This window comes from Mustelus asterias, chromosome 10, assembly GCF_964213995.1.
Source record: "Mustelus asterias chromosome 10, sMusAst1.hap1.1, whole genome shotgun sequence".
Taxonomy (NCBI): Eukaryota; Metazoa; Chordata; class Chondrichthyes; order Carcharhiniformes; family Triakidae; genus Mustelus; species Mustelus asterias.
In genome coordinates this window covers 94,244,175-94,265,507 of record NC_135810.1, presented here as the reverse complement: position 1 = coordinate 94,265,507, position 21,333 = coordinate 94,244,175, and the positions used below count along the sequence as shown (strand labels likewise).

Here is a 21,333-nt window from a genome sequence, read left to right as displayed (position 1 = left end):
GGTGAAGGAGGGTGATGGAGTTGATGCTAATGTGGCACTGTTCAATGGTATTAGTATGCTGTCTGTGCAACCTCTCTCCAAGCAGCATGAATAACATTCTTGGCTGACATGCTAGCTTACAGGTTAAGGAGTCTGTTCCTCGTCTTCCACCTGTCCCAGGACAGCTTGCTTCCAGGATCTATAAAAACGTGGTACGTTTTTTTCAAACTTTCTTTACTTTTCCTTCAATAGTGGGAAGACTGGTGCCATTGTTTGGTCAGATCTCCAAATTCCTTTCCTGGGCTACCAACTCCATCCCTCTCCTTGGCAACTGTCTGACAATAAACCAGAATGTTTGACCCTGAGATGAGCTTCTGATCACGCATTTGTACAATAACCAACAGTGCCAATTTCCACCACTGTAACTTCACGCAACTTGACTCATGCCTCAGCTCATCTGCTGCTGAAACCCTTATTCATGCCATTGTTAATTCTAAATTGGATAACTCCAACTCAATTCTGGCTTATCTTCCACATCCTCTATAAATTTGAGGTCATCCAAACGTCTGCTGACCTTGTCGTAACTTGCAACAAATCCTGTTCACCAATCACTGGCTTACTTATTATCTTCAGGTGAAGAAACATCTTGATTTTAAAATTCCCATCATTGTTTTCAAATCCTTCCATGGGTTTTGCCCTCATTCCTTGTAATCGCCTCCAAACCCACAAATCCGCGCTCATCTAATTCTGGCCTCTTAAGCATCCCTGACTTTAATCACTGCATCAATGGTGGCCAAGCCTTCAGTTACCATAGAACTATAGAATCCCTTAAGTCCAGAAAGAGGCCATTCGGCCCATCAAATCTGCACCAACTCTCCAAAAGATCATCCCACCCAGGCCTTCCCCTCTGCCCTATCCCCGAAACCCTGTGCATTTACTATGGCTATTCCACCTCAACTACATATCCTTGAACACTAAGGGGCAAATTTAACATGACCAATCCACCTAACCTGCATACCTTTGGAATATGGGAGGAAACCTGAGCACCCAGGGGAAATCACGCATACACGGGGAAACATGCAAACTCCACTCAAGGTCAGAATTGAACCCGGGTCCCTGGCACTGTGAGGTAGCAGTGTTAGCCACAGTGCCATCCTGACCTTTGGATGAACGAGGCCTTAAACTCTGGAATTCCCTCCCTCCGCATCTTCACCTATCTACCTCTTACGATGGAAGGTCCCAGAAGAAGCAGCTGAGATGATTGACCTCCAAACTCTCAACTATCTTTCTTTGTTACTGCTACGACTCCACCAGCAGAGGCAGAGGATTTTCTCTCTGATTCCCATTTACTCCAGTCTTGCTAGAGCTCCTTGATGCCACACTCGGTCAAATGCAGCTTTGGTGTCAAGGGCAGTCACTCTCACCTCACCTCTGGAGTTAAACTCTTTTGTCCATGTTTGAACCAAGTCTGTAATGGGGTCAGGAGCTGAGTGACCTTGGCAGAATCCAAACTGAGCATCAGTGAGCAGATTATCACTAAGTAAGTGTTGCTTGATAGCACAGTTGATGACCGCTTCCATCACTCTACTGATGATCGAGAATAGGCTAATAGGGTGGTAATTGGCAGGTTTGGATTTGTCCTGTTTCTGGTGTAGAGGACATACCTGGACAATTTTCCACATTGCTGGATAAATGCCAATGTTATAGCTGCACTGGGATAGCTTGGCTAGGGTCTTGGCAAGTTCTGGAGCACAAGTCTTCAGTACTATTGCCAGAATATTGTCAGGGACCATAGCCTTTGTAGTATCCAGTGCCTTCACGTGGAGTGAATTGAATTGGCTGAAGACTGACATCTATGATGCTGGGGACCTCCAGAGGAGGCTGAGATGGATCATCCACTTGGCACCTCCAACTGAAGACTGTTGCAAATGTTTCAGCCTTATCTTTTGTACTGATATGCTGTGTTCCTCTATCATTGAGAATGGGAATATTTGTGGAGCATCCTCCTCCAGTGAGTTGTTTAATTGTCCAACAGCATATACGGCTGGATGTGGTGGAACTGCAGGACTTAGATCTTATCCATTGGTTGCGGAATTGCTTAGCTCTGTCTTTTACTTGCTGCTTATGCTGTTTGGCATGCAAGTAGTCCTGTATTATAGTTTCACCAGGTTGACACTTCATTTTTAGGTATGCCTGATGTTGCCCCTGACATGCCCTCCTGCACTCTTCATTGAACCAGGATTGATCCTCTGGATTGTGGTCATTCTAGAGTGGGAATGGGGGATGTGTCGAGCCATGAAGTTACAGATTGTGGTTGAGTACGATTCTGCTGTTGCTGTGGCCCACAGCGCCTCATGGATGTCCAGTCTTGAGTTGCTAGATTTGAGATTTTTCCCATAGAGCAAGGTGGTAGTGCCACACATGGAGGGTATCTTGAGGGTGAAGATGGGACTTTATCTCCACAAGGACTATGCAGAGGTCACTCCTACCAATACTGTCATGGAAAGACGCATCTGCGGCAGGCAGGTTCGTGAGGTTGAGGTGACAAATGTGTTTCACTCTTGTTGATTCCTTACTGCCTGGCAGTCCTAGTCTAACAGCTATGTTCATTAGAACCCACCCAGCTTGGTCTGTGGTGATACTACTGAACCAACCTTGGTGATGGACAATGAAGTCCCCTACCCAGAGTACATTTTGCATCCTTACTATCACCCCAGTGCTTCCTCCAAGTGGTGTTCAACATGAAGGAGTACTAGTTCATCAGCTGAGGGGGGATGGTAATCAGGAGGAGGTTTCTTGCCCATGTTTGACCTGATGCTATGAGACTTCATTGGGTCTAGAGTTGATGTCAGGACACCCAGGGCAACTTCCTCCTGACTGTATAGCACTGTCTAACCACCTCTGCTGGGTCTGTCTTGCGGTGGGTCAGGACATATCCAAGAATGGTGGTGTCTGGGACATTAACTGTAAGGCATGATTCTGTAAATGTGACTCTCTCAGGCTGTTGCTTGACTGGTCTTTGAGATTGGTCTCCCAATTTTGGCACAAGCCCTCAGATGTTAACAACGACAACTTTCCAGAGTTGACTGGGTTGGGTTTGCCAATGTCATTTCCGATACCTTGGTCGATGCCACATGGTCCATCCAGTTTAATTTTTTCTTGTTTATGGTTTTTCTTGTAGCGGTTGAATACAATTGAGTGGCTTGCTAGGCTATTTCAAAGTGCAGTTAAGAGTCAACCACATTGTTCTGCATACTCCTGGTTCACACAGCAGTGGTGGCAGCTAGTGATTTAAAAGGCCAGCTGCCTCCATCATTTGAGGATGGGAAAAACCCAGTCCTGCCCCCACAACGATGGTTCAGGGATGAGACTGATATTTCGTCCAGTTCTGGGATTTTCGCAACGACAGAAGGCCTCTCTGTTAAGGTGAAAATCCGGGCCTAACTTTTAACATCTATATCTCTTGACATCAAAAAGGCTATTCCTATTTCTTAACTTGAGATGCTCCTCTTAAAGTTTGTGAACTTGAACTCCCAAATCTCTTTGCTTTTCTATATGACCCAGCTTTCCCTCCGACAAAATACAATTATTACTTTTTTAACCTAAATATATCAGCTTACATTCATTGCTGTTAACTTCCATCCCCAGGACATGCTATCAATATCCCTTTGTAACTTAATTTTGTACGCAAAATTATTTCTTACTTTAGGATCATCTGCAAATTTGGACACCAGTCTCTCTAATTCAATATCCAATCTAGTAATTTTATTACGTATATTGAAAATATTTCAGAATGTATGTGGAATTCGACTTGGCAGAACTTTATATTAAAAATTCAACATGAATTCTCTTAATCTTCTGCTATAGCTCAAAAATTCCATCCCATTGCTATCAAAAAATATAACTTTGTTATATTACAACGTATGATTTACCGATCATTTTTGCTTCTTCCTCTGTCAGAGTTTTACTCAAGTAAGTCTTCTTCACCCTCAGTGTGTTGCCAGAAGGGAGTGTAGCTCCTGTGTTAGGCATTGGTGGTTCCCCATCCTTCTGCTGCAAATTGTCAGCAACTACAAGGAAGGCTCTTAAACCAATGTTCATTCTCTGTGAAGCATATTGTGGAAGTACACGGAGTTAATATTTTGTTCTGAAACAACAACCTTCCTTAGTTTATACAGGTCAGGATTAAAATTATACCCATTATCATGCCAATATATGGCAATCCTTTATTAGGATTAAAATTTTATGTTGATCTCTAGAAAGTTGTGTCTATTTTATATCAAGCATTTTCTTGGGTTCGGAGCAGCTTCATCTTAATTTAAATATTAAATGACATTTTTTGTTAAACAAAACCTAACAATAAACAATAAATCCATAGCTGACTCAGGGAGAATTGGCACTTTTAAGAAAGAGCTGGATCAACTGAAATGGGAGACCAAGGATAAGAGAGATAGTAATAGTTGAAAGGCAAAGGGATACAAGGTAAACTAATTTAGGAGGAAAATTTTAGACCAATAAGGTTGTAAGATCTGCCAACAAGTGAGGAGCTCCAGGTGGTATAGGCAAAGGAGGCCAAACTTCTGAAGTAGAAGACTGAACTTTTCTGGCCTTGTGGTGATGGGTTTGGAAGCCAGGAAAATATGGAAAAATCATGATGGTACATTTGACTGAAACCTTCTTGCTACTGAAGAAATTTCCCTGATCTATACTGGAAACAAAGTCAGTCACCCATTCTGATGCATCCTACCGCTGGTACCATGATATATTCTGCTTTCGGTACACTTGAAGAATGCTGCTTGGTCACCATGAAGCAGTCTTGTATAAGTTACAATTATGTCCATATTAACAAAGACAATGTTCATATTTACAGTAAGTATGGAGCGGACTCCATACTATATCCTTACAAGTCGCTACACCCATCCCTGGACTGGTCCTAGCTCTAGGTTAATGTGCTTTCTTACATCACCGTGTGAGCGGTACTGTGTTCAGTCTCATGTTAACCCTTTAGGTACCAAATTCTGCTCCTACAGTCCACCGAGGTGGGCAGTGAATTAGGATAATTGAGGGCTAGTTTCTGAAGACAATGGCAGTTTTGCACCATTGGAGTGGCGCTGAGTAAGCAGTTGGCAGCTTCTTGAATACACCCTCCTGGTGGAACACTGAGGGGCAGAGCCGTTGGTGCCAGAGATTCCATTCCCGAATGAAGAAGCTGCTTGGATGAAAGGCTTATCTGTGGCCAACATTCCACACCTTATAGCCATACCAGCTGCGGGCCTCCTCATTGTTACTTTTAAAGGTATCAGAGAGCACCCTTGCGAATGCCTTTCTGCCTCAGCAGTCCCACCTCAGGCAATAGCTGGCCTGTGCTGAGAATCCTCTGGTCAGGCCTCCTGCCTTAGGAACTGCTTGCAATGCTTAATAAGGCAGCAAATCCAGAGACTGACAATTAGGAAGCCACCCATTAGGAGTTTGCGCCAGGGGTGGTGGCGGCATGCAGAATTGAGCACTCAATCCATTCCAATGTTGGAGTCCTGACACCTGCTGGAAAATTCAACCAGTGGTGTCCTGTTTGGGACAAGCATCAGGGAAAGAAACTGGTGTTTGGGTGGTATCTATATAAGATGCATTCAATTTTCCAATTATTCAGCTGGAAAAGTTCTAATTTATTTCAACTTAATGCCAGCGAGGCAGTCTTACAAAATACAGTTGGTTGTGGAACCAAGGGTGTGATGAGGCCACACTCTTAATCACATAAATTTATAATTTCTTTCAGTGATAGAAAACTTGCAAATATTGTCATTCGCTACTTTAATACTTTAAAGTTTACTGTACATTGCAACCATATTTTTTTGACATGAATTTAGAATTTAAATTACTAACAAGAAAACAGAAGATTTTTTCCATATACATGCAATCATCCTTTCTACTAAGAACCTTAAAGTAAGAATATAGTGAAAGAAAGTAATATGTACCTCAGGATTTAGACTGAAGGTCTTTGGTGACTTTCCAACACTAAGAAGGTCAAATATGATTTCCTTCATCGCAAAATCGAGTCGCTCCTGATAGGTGAGAAAATATTTCTTAAATTGCTTTAAAATCAAACATGAAGTTGTTCATTTTGGCAGGAAGAATGGGTATTACTTCAGTGGAGAATAACTGTAGAATTCCACGTTGCAGAGGGATCTACATGTTCTAAAGCATCAATCACAAAAATAGCATGCAGGTACAGCAAGTAATTAAGAAGTCTAATGGAATGCTATTGCCTATTAGGTGAGGAATTGAAAATAAAAGTAAACATGTCATGCTTCAGTTATACAGGGCATTGGTGAAATCACATTTTGCATACTGTGTGCAGTTTTGGTCTCCTTATTTAAGGATGTAAATGCATTGGAGACAGTTCAGAGGTTTACTAGATTGATAATGAGCAGACTGTCTTATGAGGATAGGTTGGACAGCTGGGGTTGTTTTCCATTGGAGTTCAGAAGAATAAGAAAAAAAATTTGAACAAATGCATCCGTGTCAGATCGCTCCGAGCCGCAGGAAGCGGAGAAAGCGGCCCGGGAGCGAAAAGCAGGAGCGATGGCCCCCAAAGATGGTCCCCCTTATCCACCCATCACCCCCTGCAACCACCCCCTATCTGGGACAGTCTTGACAAGATGGATGTGAAAATGATGTTTCCTCTTGAGTATAGAATTAGGAGACATTGGGCCTGATTTTACCATTGCGCCGCACCCGTTTTTGGGCACAAAAACGTCGGGTGTGAGGCCATTAACGAGATCCGTGCCCGCGTCCGCACAGATGGCCACTTTATCGAGACCCGGGAACGGACACGATCCGATTCGCGCCCGAAATGGGCGTAATGGCGATATAAATGCATTTGCATGCATTTAAATTGAATTAATGAACTGCCCACCCAACTTTATCAGCATTTCCCCCATTACCACCGCGTTCACTGATTCGGAATCGCACCGAAATGGACCTGCTGAATAAAAGTCTGAATCAGGTGTTCCAGCTGCTGAAGAGGCAAGTTCAGAGGTTCCAACGGTATCGTTATCTGGTTTTGGCGGGGGGTGGGAGGGGGGGCGGGCCAGATCATTCTCTGGTGAGGGGGTGGGGAGGGAGGATAAGGGGGACCATCTTTGGGGGCCATCGCTCCTGCTTTTCGCTCCCGGGCCGCTTTCTCCGCTTCCTGCGGCTCGGAGCGATCTGACACGGATGCATTTGTTCAAATTTTTTTTCTTTTTTCTAACTGCGCAGAGCTCTGGTCATTTCTGGCACGCTAAACCCCGCCCACAGTGCGATTCAGACTCGCAATTTTTTTTTAAGGCTGAGTGCATATGGACGTGCCTGAAAGCAGATTTTCAAGTCGGATCTGAATTGCGCCCAGATTCAGCACTTAGAATGAAAGTGGTAAAATCAAGCCCATTGTCTGAAAATTAGGAGTCACCCTTATAGGGCAAAGATGAGAAGAATTTTTTTCTTTCATGAGGTTGTGCGACTTTGGAATTCTATAAGATCATAAGACATAAGAGCAGAATTAGACCACCCGGCCTATCAAATCTGCCCTGCCATTCAATCATGGAATTCTCAGCCTCAGAAGGTGGTGGAGGCGGATCAATAAATATTTTTAAGGCGGAGGTTGAGAAATTCTTATTAGGTAAGGGAATCAAAGTTAATTTATGGGGAGAAGGAGTGTGGAATTTGAAATGCAAACAGATCAGCCATGATTGTATAGAATGGCAGAGCAGATTTGAGACACCGAATGGTCCACCGCTGCTCCTGTTTCATATAAAAACAGAAAATGTTGGAAGTACTCAACAGGTATGTCAATACGAACATTCCAACATTTTCTGTTTTTATTTCAGATTTCCATCAGCAATATTTTGCTTTTGTGATCTATAAAGAAAGATTATTTGCGGTTCTTATACAAAAACCTTGCTGGGTTGCCAGTGGAGGTGAAACTTGTCTTGGGCAGTATGCAAAATGGATAACATCACACTAGCAGCCTCTTTTTCACTCCACCTAATACTCTTTAACATTGGAAATTAATATTTAGCGTAGGGTATAAAGGGTTAAAATTTGCGACCACCCTAGGCAGATATCATTCTAATAGGTCTCAATGGAACCTTTACATTGAATGTGCTAAAATTGAATTTCCAGGATAGTGAAATTTTACGATACTTAAAAGAATGCAACTTGCTCCAAGAATCTCAAATCTTTGTTACATAAATGCAGCTCCCTTATTTTGATCTTTTGGGTTAATGGGACCATGGGCGAATCCAATTAAAAATAATCCAATATTGAAGTAGAGTGGAAGAAATTGATTCTTTCCTTTCAACTTTACCCTTTGTAACTCTATGCTCCTCGAACTATTGGACTTTAATTCAAATTTGCACTTGAAGCTATGTACATGAGCTAACTTGGGAAAATTGGTTGCAAACAGCATACTTCCTTTTCAGTCAACGTAAAACCCACCATTTGCCATTCACATCTAGACTATGTTCATATCAGAAAATCTAGTCTTGTTAAATTTGCATTACAGTGACATTTTTACTTCACTTTTGAATTCTATTTCCTGCAATACATTTGCTTATTGCTCTTCAACTAATCACCTACCAGAAATAAACTAATTAGTTGGTACCACTTGGAGAGAATGGTTATAAATTATAGCACAACAATATCAGCTGCTGCATTACCCAAACAAAAAAGGTACATTTTAAGGTTTAATCAGTAAAATAGTGTTCAGAGCTTTGTTTCTGTGGCCAGGATTTAAAGCAGAGATGAAGAGGCGAACTTACCCGTCCCGCCCGCCACGAGAATCATAGTGAGCGGGGGGACCATGCAAAAGGTCCGTTGACCTCAGGCGAGATTTTCCGGTTTTGGGGTGAGCACAGCCGGAAAATCCTGCCCACAGGCTCTGGGGGTGAGCCTGTCTCCACTGTCGCTTGCCACAACCAGGTTTTATTCTTGTCAGGCAATTAGTTGCCTGAGGTTGTGGCTTCAGTCCCCTGAGGCCGGATAGTCTGCCAATCAGATGGCCTGCAGTTCTTCAGTCCCACCAGTGCCACTAACTGTAGCAGCAACTGTTTGGACTGCAGCCAATCCCTGACCAGGAACATAATTGAAAGCCAAAGAAGTAGGAAAATAGGGTGAGTTTGCCAGGATCAGTTTGGCAGGTCTCGAAGAGGTGAGGAGGGTGGGGCTCAAGGGCAGGCAGATTGCCCAACACATCCTGCCGACCCACTCTCGTAGCAGGGGACTGGGGCATAAAAATCTAGCCTGTAGTTCAGTATGCACGCAGGGAGTTTTGTCAACCTAAACATCAATGTGAGAAGCAATGTGGTTCCTCACACGTCCTCTGTTGATATTGTGACATGCAAAATGCATACTTTCCATATTTTCCTGCTGGAACCATTTGCACAATGAAAAACATTCTGCAATTTTTAAAATATTTACATATTAAGGTTATGAACATATTATTATGATACTGATAGTATAATCGTAAGAATAGTTCATGCATCTTGTTTTATTTATTTAAATCTACTCTGTCAAAGAGTTATTTCAAGAATGAAGTAAAGTAATAAATATAGCAAGTTCTGGTATTTTCCCTATACCTGTGCAATGAACTGTATGATTTTCACAAAAATGTTGAGAGGCATATCCCTTGGCACCACACTGCGAGATCCTTTGGGAAAAAGTGTTGCGGTTATGCTTCCAAGTCGACTATAAAAGAAAGACATTGATGGTTGACTGAATGATCTTCTCAATGGAAAGTGATGAAAGTGTGGCTGCAGATTTAATCACACTGACAATGAATGACTACATTTGTTCAATTTTAATAAACATTAATTAATCATGAATACTAATTGCTTTAAATCTATCAAACACTCCTTTGAATAATCATGTTTAAAACAACTTTTAATGAGTTACAGACAATGGTTATAAAATATAGTCCTAAAAAAGGACATTGCTTTGAAATTTGAGATTTTATTGCTGAGTCCAGTATCACAGAATCACACAGAGCAGAAGAGGCCCTTAGGCCCATCAAATCTGCATCGACACGTGAGGAACACCTAACTGATCTACCTAATCCCATTTTCCACCACTGGGCCTATAGTCTTGAATGTTATGAGGTGCCAAGTGCTCCCCAAGTACTTTTTAAAGGATGTGAGGCAGCTGCCTCAACTACTATCCAAAGACTGTCACCACAGTTTTTCCTCATACCCACCTCCTTAAAGCTCCTGCCCTCATCTTGAACTTGTGCACCCTTGTGACTGACTCTTCAACTAAGGGGAACAGCTGCTCCCTCTCCACCCTGTCCATACTTCTCATAATCTTGTACACCTCGATCAGTCTCCCCTCAGTCTTCCTTGCTCCAATGAAAACAACCCAAGTCTACTCAACCCTTCTTCGTAACTTAAATGTTCCATCCCAGGCAGCATCCTGGTGAATCTCCTCTGCACCCCCTCCAGTCCAATCACATCCTTCCTATAATGTGCACACAGTACACCAGCTGTGGCCTCACCAAAGTTCTATGCAACTCCAACATGACTTCCCTGCTTTTGTAACTATACCTTGATTGATAAACGCAAGTGTCCCATATGCCTTTTTCACCACCCTACTAACATATCATTCTGCCTTCAGAAATCTATGGACAAACATACCAAGATAACTTTGTTCCTCAGAACATCCTAGTGTTATGTCATTCATTGAATATTACTTCCTTGTCAAATTACTCCTTCCAAAGTGTATCACCTCACACTTTTCGGTGTTAAAGTCCATCATTAAAATCTGTAATTGCAATTTTCTCTTGAAAACAATGGTATAGTTGTTAATTTTGAACTGAATTTTTTCATTATTCTTTTACAAGATATGAGAATCATTTAGTAGGCCAGAAATTGTTAACCATCCCTAATTGACTTGAGACGGTGATGGTGAGCTGCCTTCTTGAACTACTGCAGACCATGTGGCGTAGGTAGAGCGACAGTGTTGTGAGGGAAGAAATTCCAGGATATTGGCTCAGCAACAGCGCAGGAACAGCAGTATGGTTCCAAGTCAGGGTGGTGTGTGGCTAGGAGGGGAATTTGGAGATGATGATGTTCCCATGTATTTGTTGCCCTTGCCCTTCTAGGTGGTAGAGGTCACATGTTTGGAAGATGCTGTTGAAGGAGCCTTGGTGAATTGCTGCAGTGTATTTTGTCGATGATACCCACCATTTTGTCGGTGGTGGAAGGAATGAATGTTTAGGGTGGTGGATGGGATGCCGATTAAGCAGGCTGCTTTGACCTGGATGGTGTTGTTAAGCTTCTTGAATGTTGCTGAACTATACTCTTCCAGGCAAGTGGAGAATATTCCCTCACACTCCTAACTTGTGCCTTGTAGATAGTGATCAGGCTTTGGAGACTCAGGAGGGTTACTTGTCATAGAATTTCTAGCCTCTGACCTGCTCTTGTAGCCACAATATTGATATGGCTGGCCCAGTTCAGTTTTGGGTCAACAGTAACTTCCAGGATGCCAATACTTTGGTCCATTGAAACCCTACAGTGCGGAAGAAGGCCATTCAGCCCATGGGTCTGCACCAACTCTATGACATAATATTTTATCCAGGTCTTCTCCCCCGCCCTGTCCTCATAAACAATGCACATTTCCCATGGCTAATCCACCTAACCTATAAAACCTTTGGACTGTGGGACAAAACTAGAGCACCGGAGGAAACCCATGCAGATATGGGGAGAACGTGCAAACGTCCAATACAGATGATCACTCAAGGCTGGAATTGAACCCAGGTCCCTGGCATCAGTACTAACCACTATGCTATCATGCCACCCATCAGTTTACATTAGATGCAAAACTATGCCAGAGAATTGAAAGCGTGTGCTGCCTCACTATGCCCACTTAATCCATCAACAGTTTGTTTTTAATACTTAATACTTCTAATACACTGATGCTGTACAAGTAAAGTTGGGTGACTGAGAGTTTGTTAGGAGTGAATCACTTATGAGCCAATGATTTGATCAATGTAGAACAATAAAAGCATCATGTTATTTTTGAAGAAGTGGCAAATCATGATTATAATTCTTTAGTCAAATTCTACAAAGTTAGTACAATTATGTTATCTTTTGCTAGTTTATGATTCTGTTTAAATGTGATGGATAAAGAAAACAAAACAAAGCTCAATTTCCAATGTAATACTCCCATCCTTTAACTCACATGTTGTTGCTAATAGTGCGATAATGGATAATGCTAAAAATGTTGCCCTCAACAAGACTTTTCAGCATTACAAGTCATTAACCTACTTCTGACCACAGAATAAAGCACAACAATTGCTGAATATGTTTTCTATTTTGTATAGTTAAGCTTTATCCTGCAGAGGCCAGAATTCTCCGACCTCGCCTGCAGTTGGGATTCTCCGGTCCTGCTGCAGTGAATGCAGATTTGGCTGGGCATCAAATTCTCCATTCTCGCTGGCAGCGGAGAATCTGGCCATAATCTGTGATTTACGTACTAAACACAGATAAATAAGAAAGTTCACTGATTCAACAGAACATTGTTCAACTGACCAATATACTGAGCAGTTTGGCACCAATGTTTGTGTTGCCTATACATTAGTCCATGTTATACAGTGCTTAAACACAATATTCCAGTTTCAATAGTAATGCCAATTTGCTTTTCCATTTTGTTTTGAAGATGACATGCAAAGGCTAGGACAGCCATTGATGTGATCCACTAAAAATCTGAGAGAATGTGGAATTCAATACTGTTCAATAAAAATATACTTTAATACCCTCAAATACAACATCAACCACGAAGTGAAAGCACAGTGCTTATCCAAAAATGGAAAAATGCCAATTTTAAAAAAACTTGTCACTGCATAGGTCCTGGGCACCAGTGATCTTTTCTCAGGATGGCGGAGGGTTGGGTTCAAAAAAATAGCTCCAAGTATACAAAGGAGATTAAAAGTAATGGTGTAGAATGGAAAAACTGAACATAGAAGGAATTTTTAGAAGTCTGCATTGTTAACAAGGAACTCTACTTCTCAATAGTCTAAACCAAAAATTTGGGTATACCTTTTGGTAACAACATTTCGGGCACTTTGGACAGATTTTTACCACCTTAGCCCCTGCCGCAATGGCAGGACCATTTCCAAGTTGGGAACCCAACTCCCTGATTTGTGTGCTTTTCCAAGAGCCAGACGCATGGTCCCCGAGCAATCAAGGAGGAGGGTGGGATGCAGCAATTCCTGTAAAAATGTGGAAATCTCCACTGTGAGGGAGCAAAGAACAAGAGTGTGGATACATGGTAAATTGAACCTGGATCATGGACACATCTGAGAAGGTCATAATGCAAGCAATGAAGCCACAAAGAGAAGTCCCCTTTATGGAGGATAGCAGGAAGAAACTAATGAGCCTGCTGAGCTAGTGTGCAGCAGGAGTATTGTGCCAAAAATTCAGTGCTAGAAAAGGTTCAATGATTTGATTTGGTTTATTATCACGTGTATTGGGATACAGTGAAAAGTATTGTTTCTTCCGCACTATACAGACAAAACATACCGTTCACAGAGCACATAAGGCAGAGGGAAAGGAGAGGGTGCAGAATATAGTGTTGCAGTTATAGCTAGGGTGTAGAGAAAGATCAGTTTAATATATGGTAGGTGGGGAGTGGAATCTGAGTGGTTTACAGCTTGGGGGGAGGTCTCTGAGGGCCCCAGGAAGTCTGTTAAGGAGGAACCTCAACCTGCCCACCACCAGTTTGTGCAGGAAAACATGCTCAGTTGCATATCTGGTGTGGCCCACTCCCCTGTTTATTAATTCCTGGTGACAGCGAGGCGAGTCCCTTAAATGGGCATTAATTGCTCACTTAAGGGCCTCAACTGGCCCATGGATTGGTGGGCTGCTCGATGCAAAACCATCATTGGGGGGAATTGCGGGGCAGGAAGGTCACCAACTGGACTTTTAATTTCCCCATCTCAAACCCATTGGTGGCAGAACGTAAGGTCCAGGGCACAGTTTTAGATATCACAATGCCATTTGGCACTTAATTACCACTCATATTGAATGCAGTTGACTTATAAGAGAAGGTTCATTAGGTTAATCCCAGGTATGGAAGGATTTTCTTATGAGGAGAGGTTGAGTAGGTTGGGTCTGTACACAGTGGAGTTTAGAAGAATGAGAGGTGATCTTATTGAGACAAATAGGTCGGAATTCTGCGACCTCGCCCGCAGCTGGAATTCTCCGATCCCACTGCGCCAAATTCTCAATTCTCGCTGGCAGCGGTGGTGGGGCAAACGAGATCAGAGAATTCCGGCCATAGAATTCTCAGGGGGTTTGACAAGGTAGGTGCTGAGAGGTTGTTTCCCCTTGTGGAAGAGTCTAGGACCAGAGGGCATAATCTCAGAGCAAATGGGTCACCCATTTAAGACAGAGATGAGGAGGAATTTCTTCTCTGAGAGGGTTATTAATCTGGAATTCTTTACCGCAGAGGGCTGTGGAGGTGGGATCATTTAGTATGTTCAAGGCTGAGATAGACAGATTTAAAATATATATAAAGGCAAAGTACTATCAATGCTGGAATCTGAAACAAAAACAGAAAATGGTGACTCAAAACATTGGCTCTATTCTCTCTCCACAGATGCTGAGAATTCTTGAAAGAGATCGATCTTTGCTCCATCATAGAGGAAGACCCCATTACATCTATCTGTGTCCAATACTCTTTGACGGTCCTTGAAGTTATAAAAATGCATAATTTTGAGTCGGGGGTCGTTGACTGTCCCAAGGTCTCAAAGACAGGATATGATGTGCCCTTTCTAACTTAATGCGTCCTGCTTTCGTTTCTAAATTAAAGGAACATGGTAGCCAGCTCTCATGGGCGCTTACCCTCAGCTCCTTCTGGAAAACCAACAATTGGAACATTCTGCCTCCATTTTTGGTTCTCCAGATTGGTAAGGAATCCTGACATGCCATGTAGCTGCTTTTCCAAGGATTGTAAGCAGGCCTCAACTGAAGAAGCTGCATTTTTGACAGTCCTGCAGTTCATCAAGCGTTTTGCCAAACTTTTGCTCAGTTATAGTGTGAGCACTGATATTTTGTGCTAACAAACTGAGTTTCTCATCAATGATGAGAATACCAGCTATGGAGAATATGCTACTATTAGCAATCATCAGTTGCAATGCCTTTGAGAGTGCCGGATCAAGAGCCGTTCATTCACTAAGTCGCCATGTTAGGGAATCACCTCCATGACAGTTAGACCAAAGAACAGTACAACACAGTATCAGGCCCTCAGCCCACCAAACCGATCACATTGTCCTATCTAGACTAACCGCCTGTATGCTTCTATTCCTGCCTGTTCATGTGTCTGTCCAGAGAAGTCTTAAATGTCACTAACATGTCACTACCTCAACCACCTCACTTGGCCGTGCATTCCAGGCCCCGACCACCCTCTTGGTAAAAAACTTCCCCTGTACACCTCTACTAAACCTTTCCCCCCTTACCTTGAACTTGTGCCCCCTTGTGTCATTTCTGCTATGGGAAAAAGATTCCAACTGTTCACCTTATCTTTGTCCCTCATAATTTTATAAAGTTCTGTCAGGTTGCCCCTCAGCCTCCGTTTTTCCAGAGAGAACAATCCCAGTTTATTCAATCTCTTCTCATAGCTAATATTCTCCATACCAGGCAACATCCTAGTAAACCGTTTCTGTACTCCCTCCAACGCCTCCATGTCCTTCTAGTAGTGTGGCAACCAGAATTGGACACAGTATTCCAAATGTGGCCTAACCAATGTTTCATACAACTGTAATATAACTTGGCAACTTTTATACTGAATGCCCCGGCTGATGAAGGCAAGCATGCCATATGCTTTCTTCACCACCTTTTCCACCTGTGCTGCCACTTTTAAGGATCTGTGTGGACCTGCACGCCCAGATCTCTCTGTGAGTCTATGCTCCTGATGGTTCTGCCATTTATTTTATAGCTCCCATCTGAATTGGATCTATCAAAATGCATCACCTTGCATTTGTCCAGATTAAATTCCATCTGTCATTTCTCCACCCAATTTTCCAGCCTATCTACATCCTGCTGTGTTCTCTGACAATTTTCATCACTATCCGCAACTCCAGCAATCTTAGTATCATCCGCAAACATGCTAATCAGACCAGCTACGTTTTCTTCCAAGTCATTTATATATATTACAAACAATTACTTCTGGCTGCTCTCTTTTGTCAATGATCTGAACATTTTTCGGCATTTTGTCACCAATGTTTAACCAGAAATCTTCCAGGGTCATAATGTGGAGTTTTCACTCCAGGATTAGGTAAGAACAAGCTGTGTAAACGGCAACAAACAGAAGGATTAGGGTCTGAGTAGCACAGAAACAAAGCTATTCTCATCACGTGACCCCTCACAGACAGATTTTTAATCAGTAAGAGAATCAAGGGTTTTGGGAAAAGGCGGCAAAGTGGAGTTGAGGATTATCATATCAGATCAGCCATGATCTCAATGAATGTGGAGCAGAGCCGATGGGCTGAATGGCCTACTTCTGCTCCTACGTCTTATGGTCTTAAATGCCCTCAGATATGGTCTAACTAGCCATTCAGTTCAAGAGCAATTAGAGTTGAGCAATAATTGATGGCCTTGCCAATGGTGCCACATCCCATGAAAGAAATAAACAAAAATCAATGTCACCAATCCATTAAATGTCATAATATACACCATGCTAACTTGGAACCCTAGTTCCCCACTTTTGGGGAACTAGTGGGAGTGGAGGGGGGGCAATTGGGGCCCCTAGGGTTCAGATGGCAGTGCCCCCTGTGCAATGGGTCCCCTGCCAGAGCCAGCCTGTGCCCCCTGGTACTGCCCAATGGGCAAAGTGCCCATGCCCAGGGGGCACCTTGGCACCGGGCAGTGCCAAGGGGGCAGGGCCTAGGGGACAAGCCTTAGGAGCAATCGGTGGGGGTGGGGGATCCCACTGCCACTCTGCATTGGGATTGATCGGGGCTGGAGGGAGGCTAGCGATTGGGATGGGCTGGAAGGGGGTAGTCTGCTGGGTGGGCGTTCTGTCTCCCGTGGCGGGGGGGGTGCCTCCTGGGAGGGGCAACCTCATGCTGGGGGGTGGGGTCTGCTGGGGTGTGGGTGGGAGGTATCGTCACTGCTGAGGGGAGGGTAGTTGGAGATTGGGGCACTCCTTGTGGGGGAGGGGTCGGAGCTGGCCCGGGAATGCTTGTGGGGGTCGCGATTGGGCCATGGGGTGGGGCTGAGGAGGCAGCACTGTGGGGGTCCCAGGCTGGCCAGCAATCAAGCTGGCCAGCGATCAGGAGGATGACAGTTTGGGGCCACTGCACATGCACAGAGGATCGGAACTGTCAGACTCCAACGTGAACAGACCCCACCCCCGAGCTTTTAATGATATTCACAATTGTGACCTCTGCATTGCACAGAGTGTGGGAGATTCTTGCCTGAAGTTGCACTGAAAAAACAATCGTGATTTACATCAGTTTTCCCATGAATTCAGCACTTCGAAATTTTTGGGTGAGAATCCCCCCCCCCCCCGCAACCTCTATGTCTGTTATACTCACCTTGAAGTCTCAAGCGAAGTGAGGTCCATCTTGTGCACTTACACTTTTTCAAACTGATTTCAGGCTGATGTAATTTCCCACTTGTGTGATGCAAGATTGGAAGGCAAGTGGAGATTCCAGTGAGCAGCTATTTTAATGAGCACTCATAAGATGCAAATAAATCCAAAATGTGTTCACGCCAACAGGCTGTGGGAGAATCCACCCACCATTATCTTTCAATTGGGGAAAGTGTAATGTGTTTCATGCTGGCAGGTTCCAACCTTTTGGTTCCTCCTGCATTCTCTGCTCCTGCCCACCACCAAATCCACCGCAAGCAGGATTGGAGAATTCCACCAATTAAATCCAGTTCAGGGGTATTTTGATCTGATTCTGTAGTCATGGAATGCTACAGAAATTCATTAAATATCTTTAGGTCCTAAAAGTACAAGTGTCCTTTTTCCCTTTTTAATACCCGTTTTACTGATGGCAAAACAAAACACGAGTAAATTGTCCTTCAGCGCTTTCTAACTATGTTCAAATTTTTCATATTGATAACTAATTTTAGTTAAAATGCTGAATTTTATCTTAAATTGCCAGGTGAGAGAGAACATGAAGTCAATGGAGAGTAAAATCAAACATTGTGAAAAATGGGTATTTGACCCAAATCTGCTCTAATTTTTGATGGACAGGTCAGATAGAAATCGTGGATAAAGAAAATATACCCAAGGAAGGTCTTTAAAAATTGGCATATTCACCATACTTCTTTATTAATGTAGACTTCTATTACCTCTGTGTCACATTGTTACTTTCACATTTGATCCTTATCATGTAGACCCACAATAGTCTGTATAGTGATTCAAGTGCAACGCGAGCCATTTTAGGATCTTTATTCTATAAGTAAAAAGATAAAATCATTAGGTTTACCTATAATTATTACTAAAAATCCTGATTTTAAATAAGTTTGGGACTTCGCTGCATGTATGGCTGAATACCATGACAGACAGACAATTTATCTGTGAATCAATTAGACTGCCATGCATTAAAACCTGGTTAACATATGAAGAGTAATTATATGAATGTTTTTTGATCCTTCTATGTGTTTCATTTTCCTGGTAACTGCTCACTGGTTACCAAATACAATAGTGTGTAAAATGGGTGAAAATACTGATCTCAAGCACCTTGAAAACAACTGCAGCATTCTATGGATTGGGCTATCATCCTGGTAAGCTCAATCAATCAGAATAACTGCTCCAGGATTGCAGGAGAAACCAAGCCAAACAATAACTAGCAGCTCCAACTGGAAAAATCAGGACAAACAGCAACAGCAGTTTGACAGATTACAACTTCAACAGAGTATTTCACTCAGGAATTTGGTAGGTGATGGAATTCGGCACAGAAGTGAACAGGTGCAGGTTCTGGTCATTTACAAGATGGGGAGCATTCAAGAGAGAGAACAAGACAGCAAGACCAGAGAGCTTTGCTCTTAGGCATTATATCGTGAGAAGATAGGTGACTGATGGATGGGTTTTATGATTTTTTTTTCTCTTAAGCTTGGGTGGAGTTTAAAGTATGACCAAGGAGGTATTAAATGTAAAACTTAACGAATTAAACTGTTTAACACAAATACAGATAATCACTGAGCAATATTTCAGAGGGGATGGCCTGGTTGGGATGCTCTTTCAGAGAGTCGGTGCAGACTTGATGGGTTGAATGGCCTCTTTCTGCACTGTAGGAATTCTATAGGTCTATTTTAAGTGAGGAAGAATTTCTTCTCGGAGAGTTGTGAATGTTTGGAATTCTCTACCCCGGACAGCAGGGAAGACTGGGTTACTGAATATATTCAAAGTGAGTCAAACAAAATTTTTTATCTACAAGGGAAACAAGGATTTCGAGGGGCAGGCAGGAAAGTGGCATTGAGGTCACAATTACATCAACGTTGATCTTAATGAATGGCAGAGCAGGCATTTGGGGCCAAATGATCAACTTCTGCTCCTATTTATGTTCTGACTCAACCATATTCGGGATGGAGAGCAGGGGCAGGTATGCTGCATTTTATTGTGAGGGGCAACATTCTCAGCAATCACTCTGAATACCAAAGTAGTGCTTGCAACTGCTGGACAAAAACCTGGAAGCTGCACTGATCAGTGGTCTCTCATGCCAGAGTTCCGAACTTTAGTGAAAAAAGGAGATCGCAAAAATTGCACTGATTGCTGGCTGATATTTGTAACATACATATGAACTACATTTTCCTGCATTGTATATTATTGTTTTCTACCAAAATTCATTCGTCTGGCTGGTTGAAAGGGCAATATAAAAGGCCAGCCTGTTTTCTGTAAGTTATATGTGAATTATAAAACAAAGTACATCCTGAGAGTCACTGCAGAAGCCCATAAAGAATTAATTAAAATGTGTTTACTGACTTTAAGATTGGATAAACAATTGTTCAGGAAGATATGCCACCGAATGAGAAAGAATTGCTTCTGGCTGACACAGAGAAGACAGGTTACCAAAGGGAACAGAGCCTGTGGAATAAACAAAGAAAAATATTAGAAATAATTTGTATATGCAGATAGAGAACACCTTTCATATTCTTAAGAGTTATTTGAAGTGCTTCACAACAAGATCCCGCAAAAAGCAATGAGATGAATGACCTCAGTTAATTAATTCATTTGTTGATGTTAATTAAGGGACGGATGTTCGGCAGGACAGTGTTGCCTGGACACACTGGACATTTGAACAAATCAACTTCTGCCTCCAACTACTTCACTTCCACATGTGCCATTGGTCACTGATACATCCATCTGTTCAGCCTTGCCACAATAATTGGAAAGTAAACAGATTCTTCACTAACGACTGAATGATTTTTGACCGTCAAACAAATAACCCATTTGTCCTCATTTCCAATGCTTGTAACTAATAAAAGTATTCAAAGAGAATGAAAAAAATTACACAAATTCAACATTATTGCTTATTAAGTAATAATGGGAGTGGCACGGTGGTACAATGGTTAGCACTGCTGCCTCACAGTGCCAGGGACTCAGGTTCGATTCCCGGCTTGGGTCACTGTTTGTGTGGAGTTTGCAAGTTCTCCCTGTACCTGCGTGGGTTTCCTCTGGGTGCTCCAGTTTCCTCCCACAGTCTGAAAGATGTGCTGGTTAGGTGCATTGGCCATGTTAAATTCTCCCTCAATGTACCCAAACAGGCACCGGAGTGTGGCGACTAGGGGATTTTCACAGTAACTTCATTGCAGTGTCACTGTAAGCCTACTTGTGATACTGATAAATAAACTTTAAACTATTACTTGAAATGTGCAAATTTCAGGCATTGAGGAACAAAGGGATCTCAAAGAGTACAAATTAACCAATCACTAATAGTTGTGCCGCAGGTTAGCAAGGTCATTAAAAGAAGCAAACCAAGTACTAGGGCCTGAATATTTTGGATGGTGGGGTTTCCATTCCTGTCATCTAGGAGATAGTGAGGAACACATCGCTGCCAATTTTGACTGAGTCATAGAGGTTTACAGCATGGAAACAGGCCCTTTGGCCCAGCTTGTCCATACTACCCCTTTTTAAACCCCTAAGCTAGTCCCAATTGCCCGCGTTTGGCTCATATCCCTCTGTGGTAAACCACTGTTAAGCTTATTGCCTGTGTGTGTGTGACATGCCTGGGCATACCCCTGCCGGCCCTGCCTGAGACTCCTCCCCCCCGGTCCAGGTATAAAGGTGACTGCTCCCCACCCCGCTGCCTCAGTCTCTGGACCAGTTCATCAGTATGGGTGTGCTCCAAGTCTTTTGCGAATAAAAGCCTAT

General features: G+C 42.8%; 1 protein-coding gene across 2 annotated transcripts in view; it reads right to left on the bottom strand.

The window, feature by feature from the left end:
* LOC144499778 (protein furry homolog) overlaps positions 1-21,333 on the bottom strand; it is a 302,728-nt gene that overhangs the window by 182,024 nt on the left and 99,371 nt on the right. For both annotated transcript variants that reach the window (XM_078222227.1, XM_078222228.1), the window contains exons 11-15: positions 19,945-20,046; positions 18,312-18,415; positions 9,594-9,702; positions 5,952-6,038; positions 3,912-4,083 (exon numbers count right to left, since the gene is read on the bottom strand). In XM_078222227.1, the coding sequence (XP_078078353.1) occupies positions 3,912-4,083; positions 5,952-6,038; positions 9,594-9,702; positions 18,312-18,415; positions 19,945-20,046 (574 nt within the window). The remainder of the gene's footprint in view (positions 1-3,911; positions 4,084-5,951; positions 6,039-9,593; positions 9,703-18,311; positions 18,416-19,944; positions 20,047-21,333) is intronic.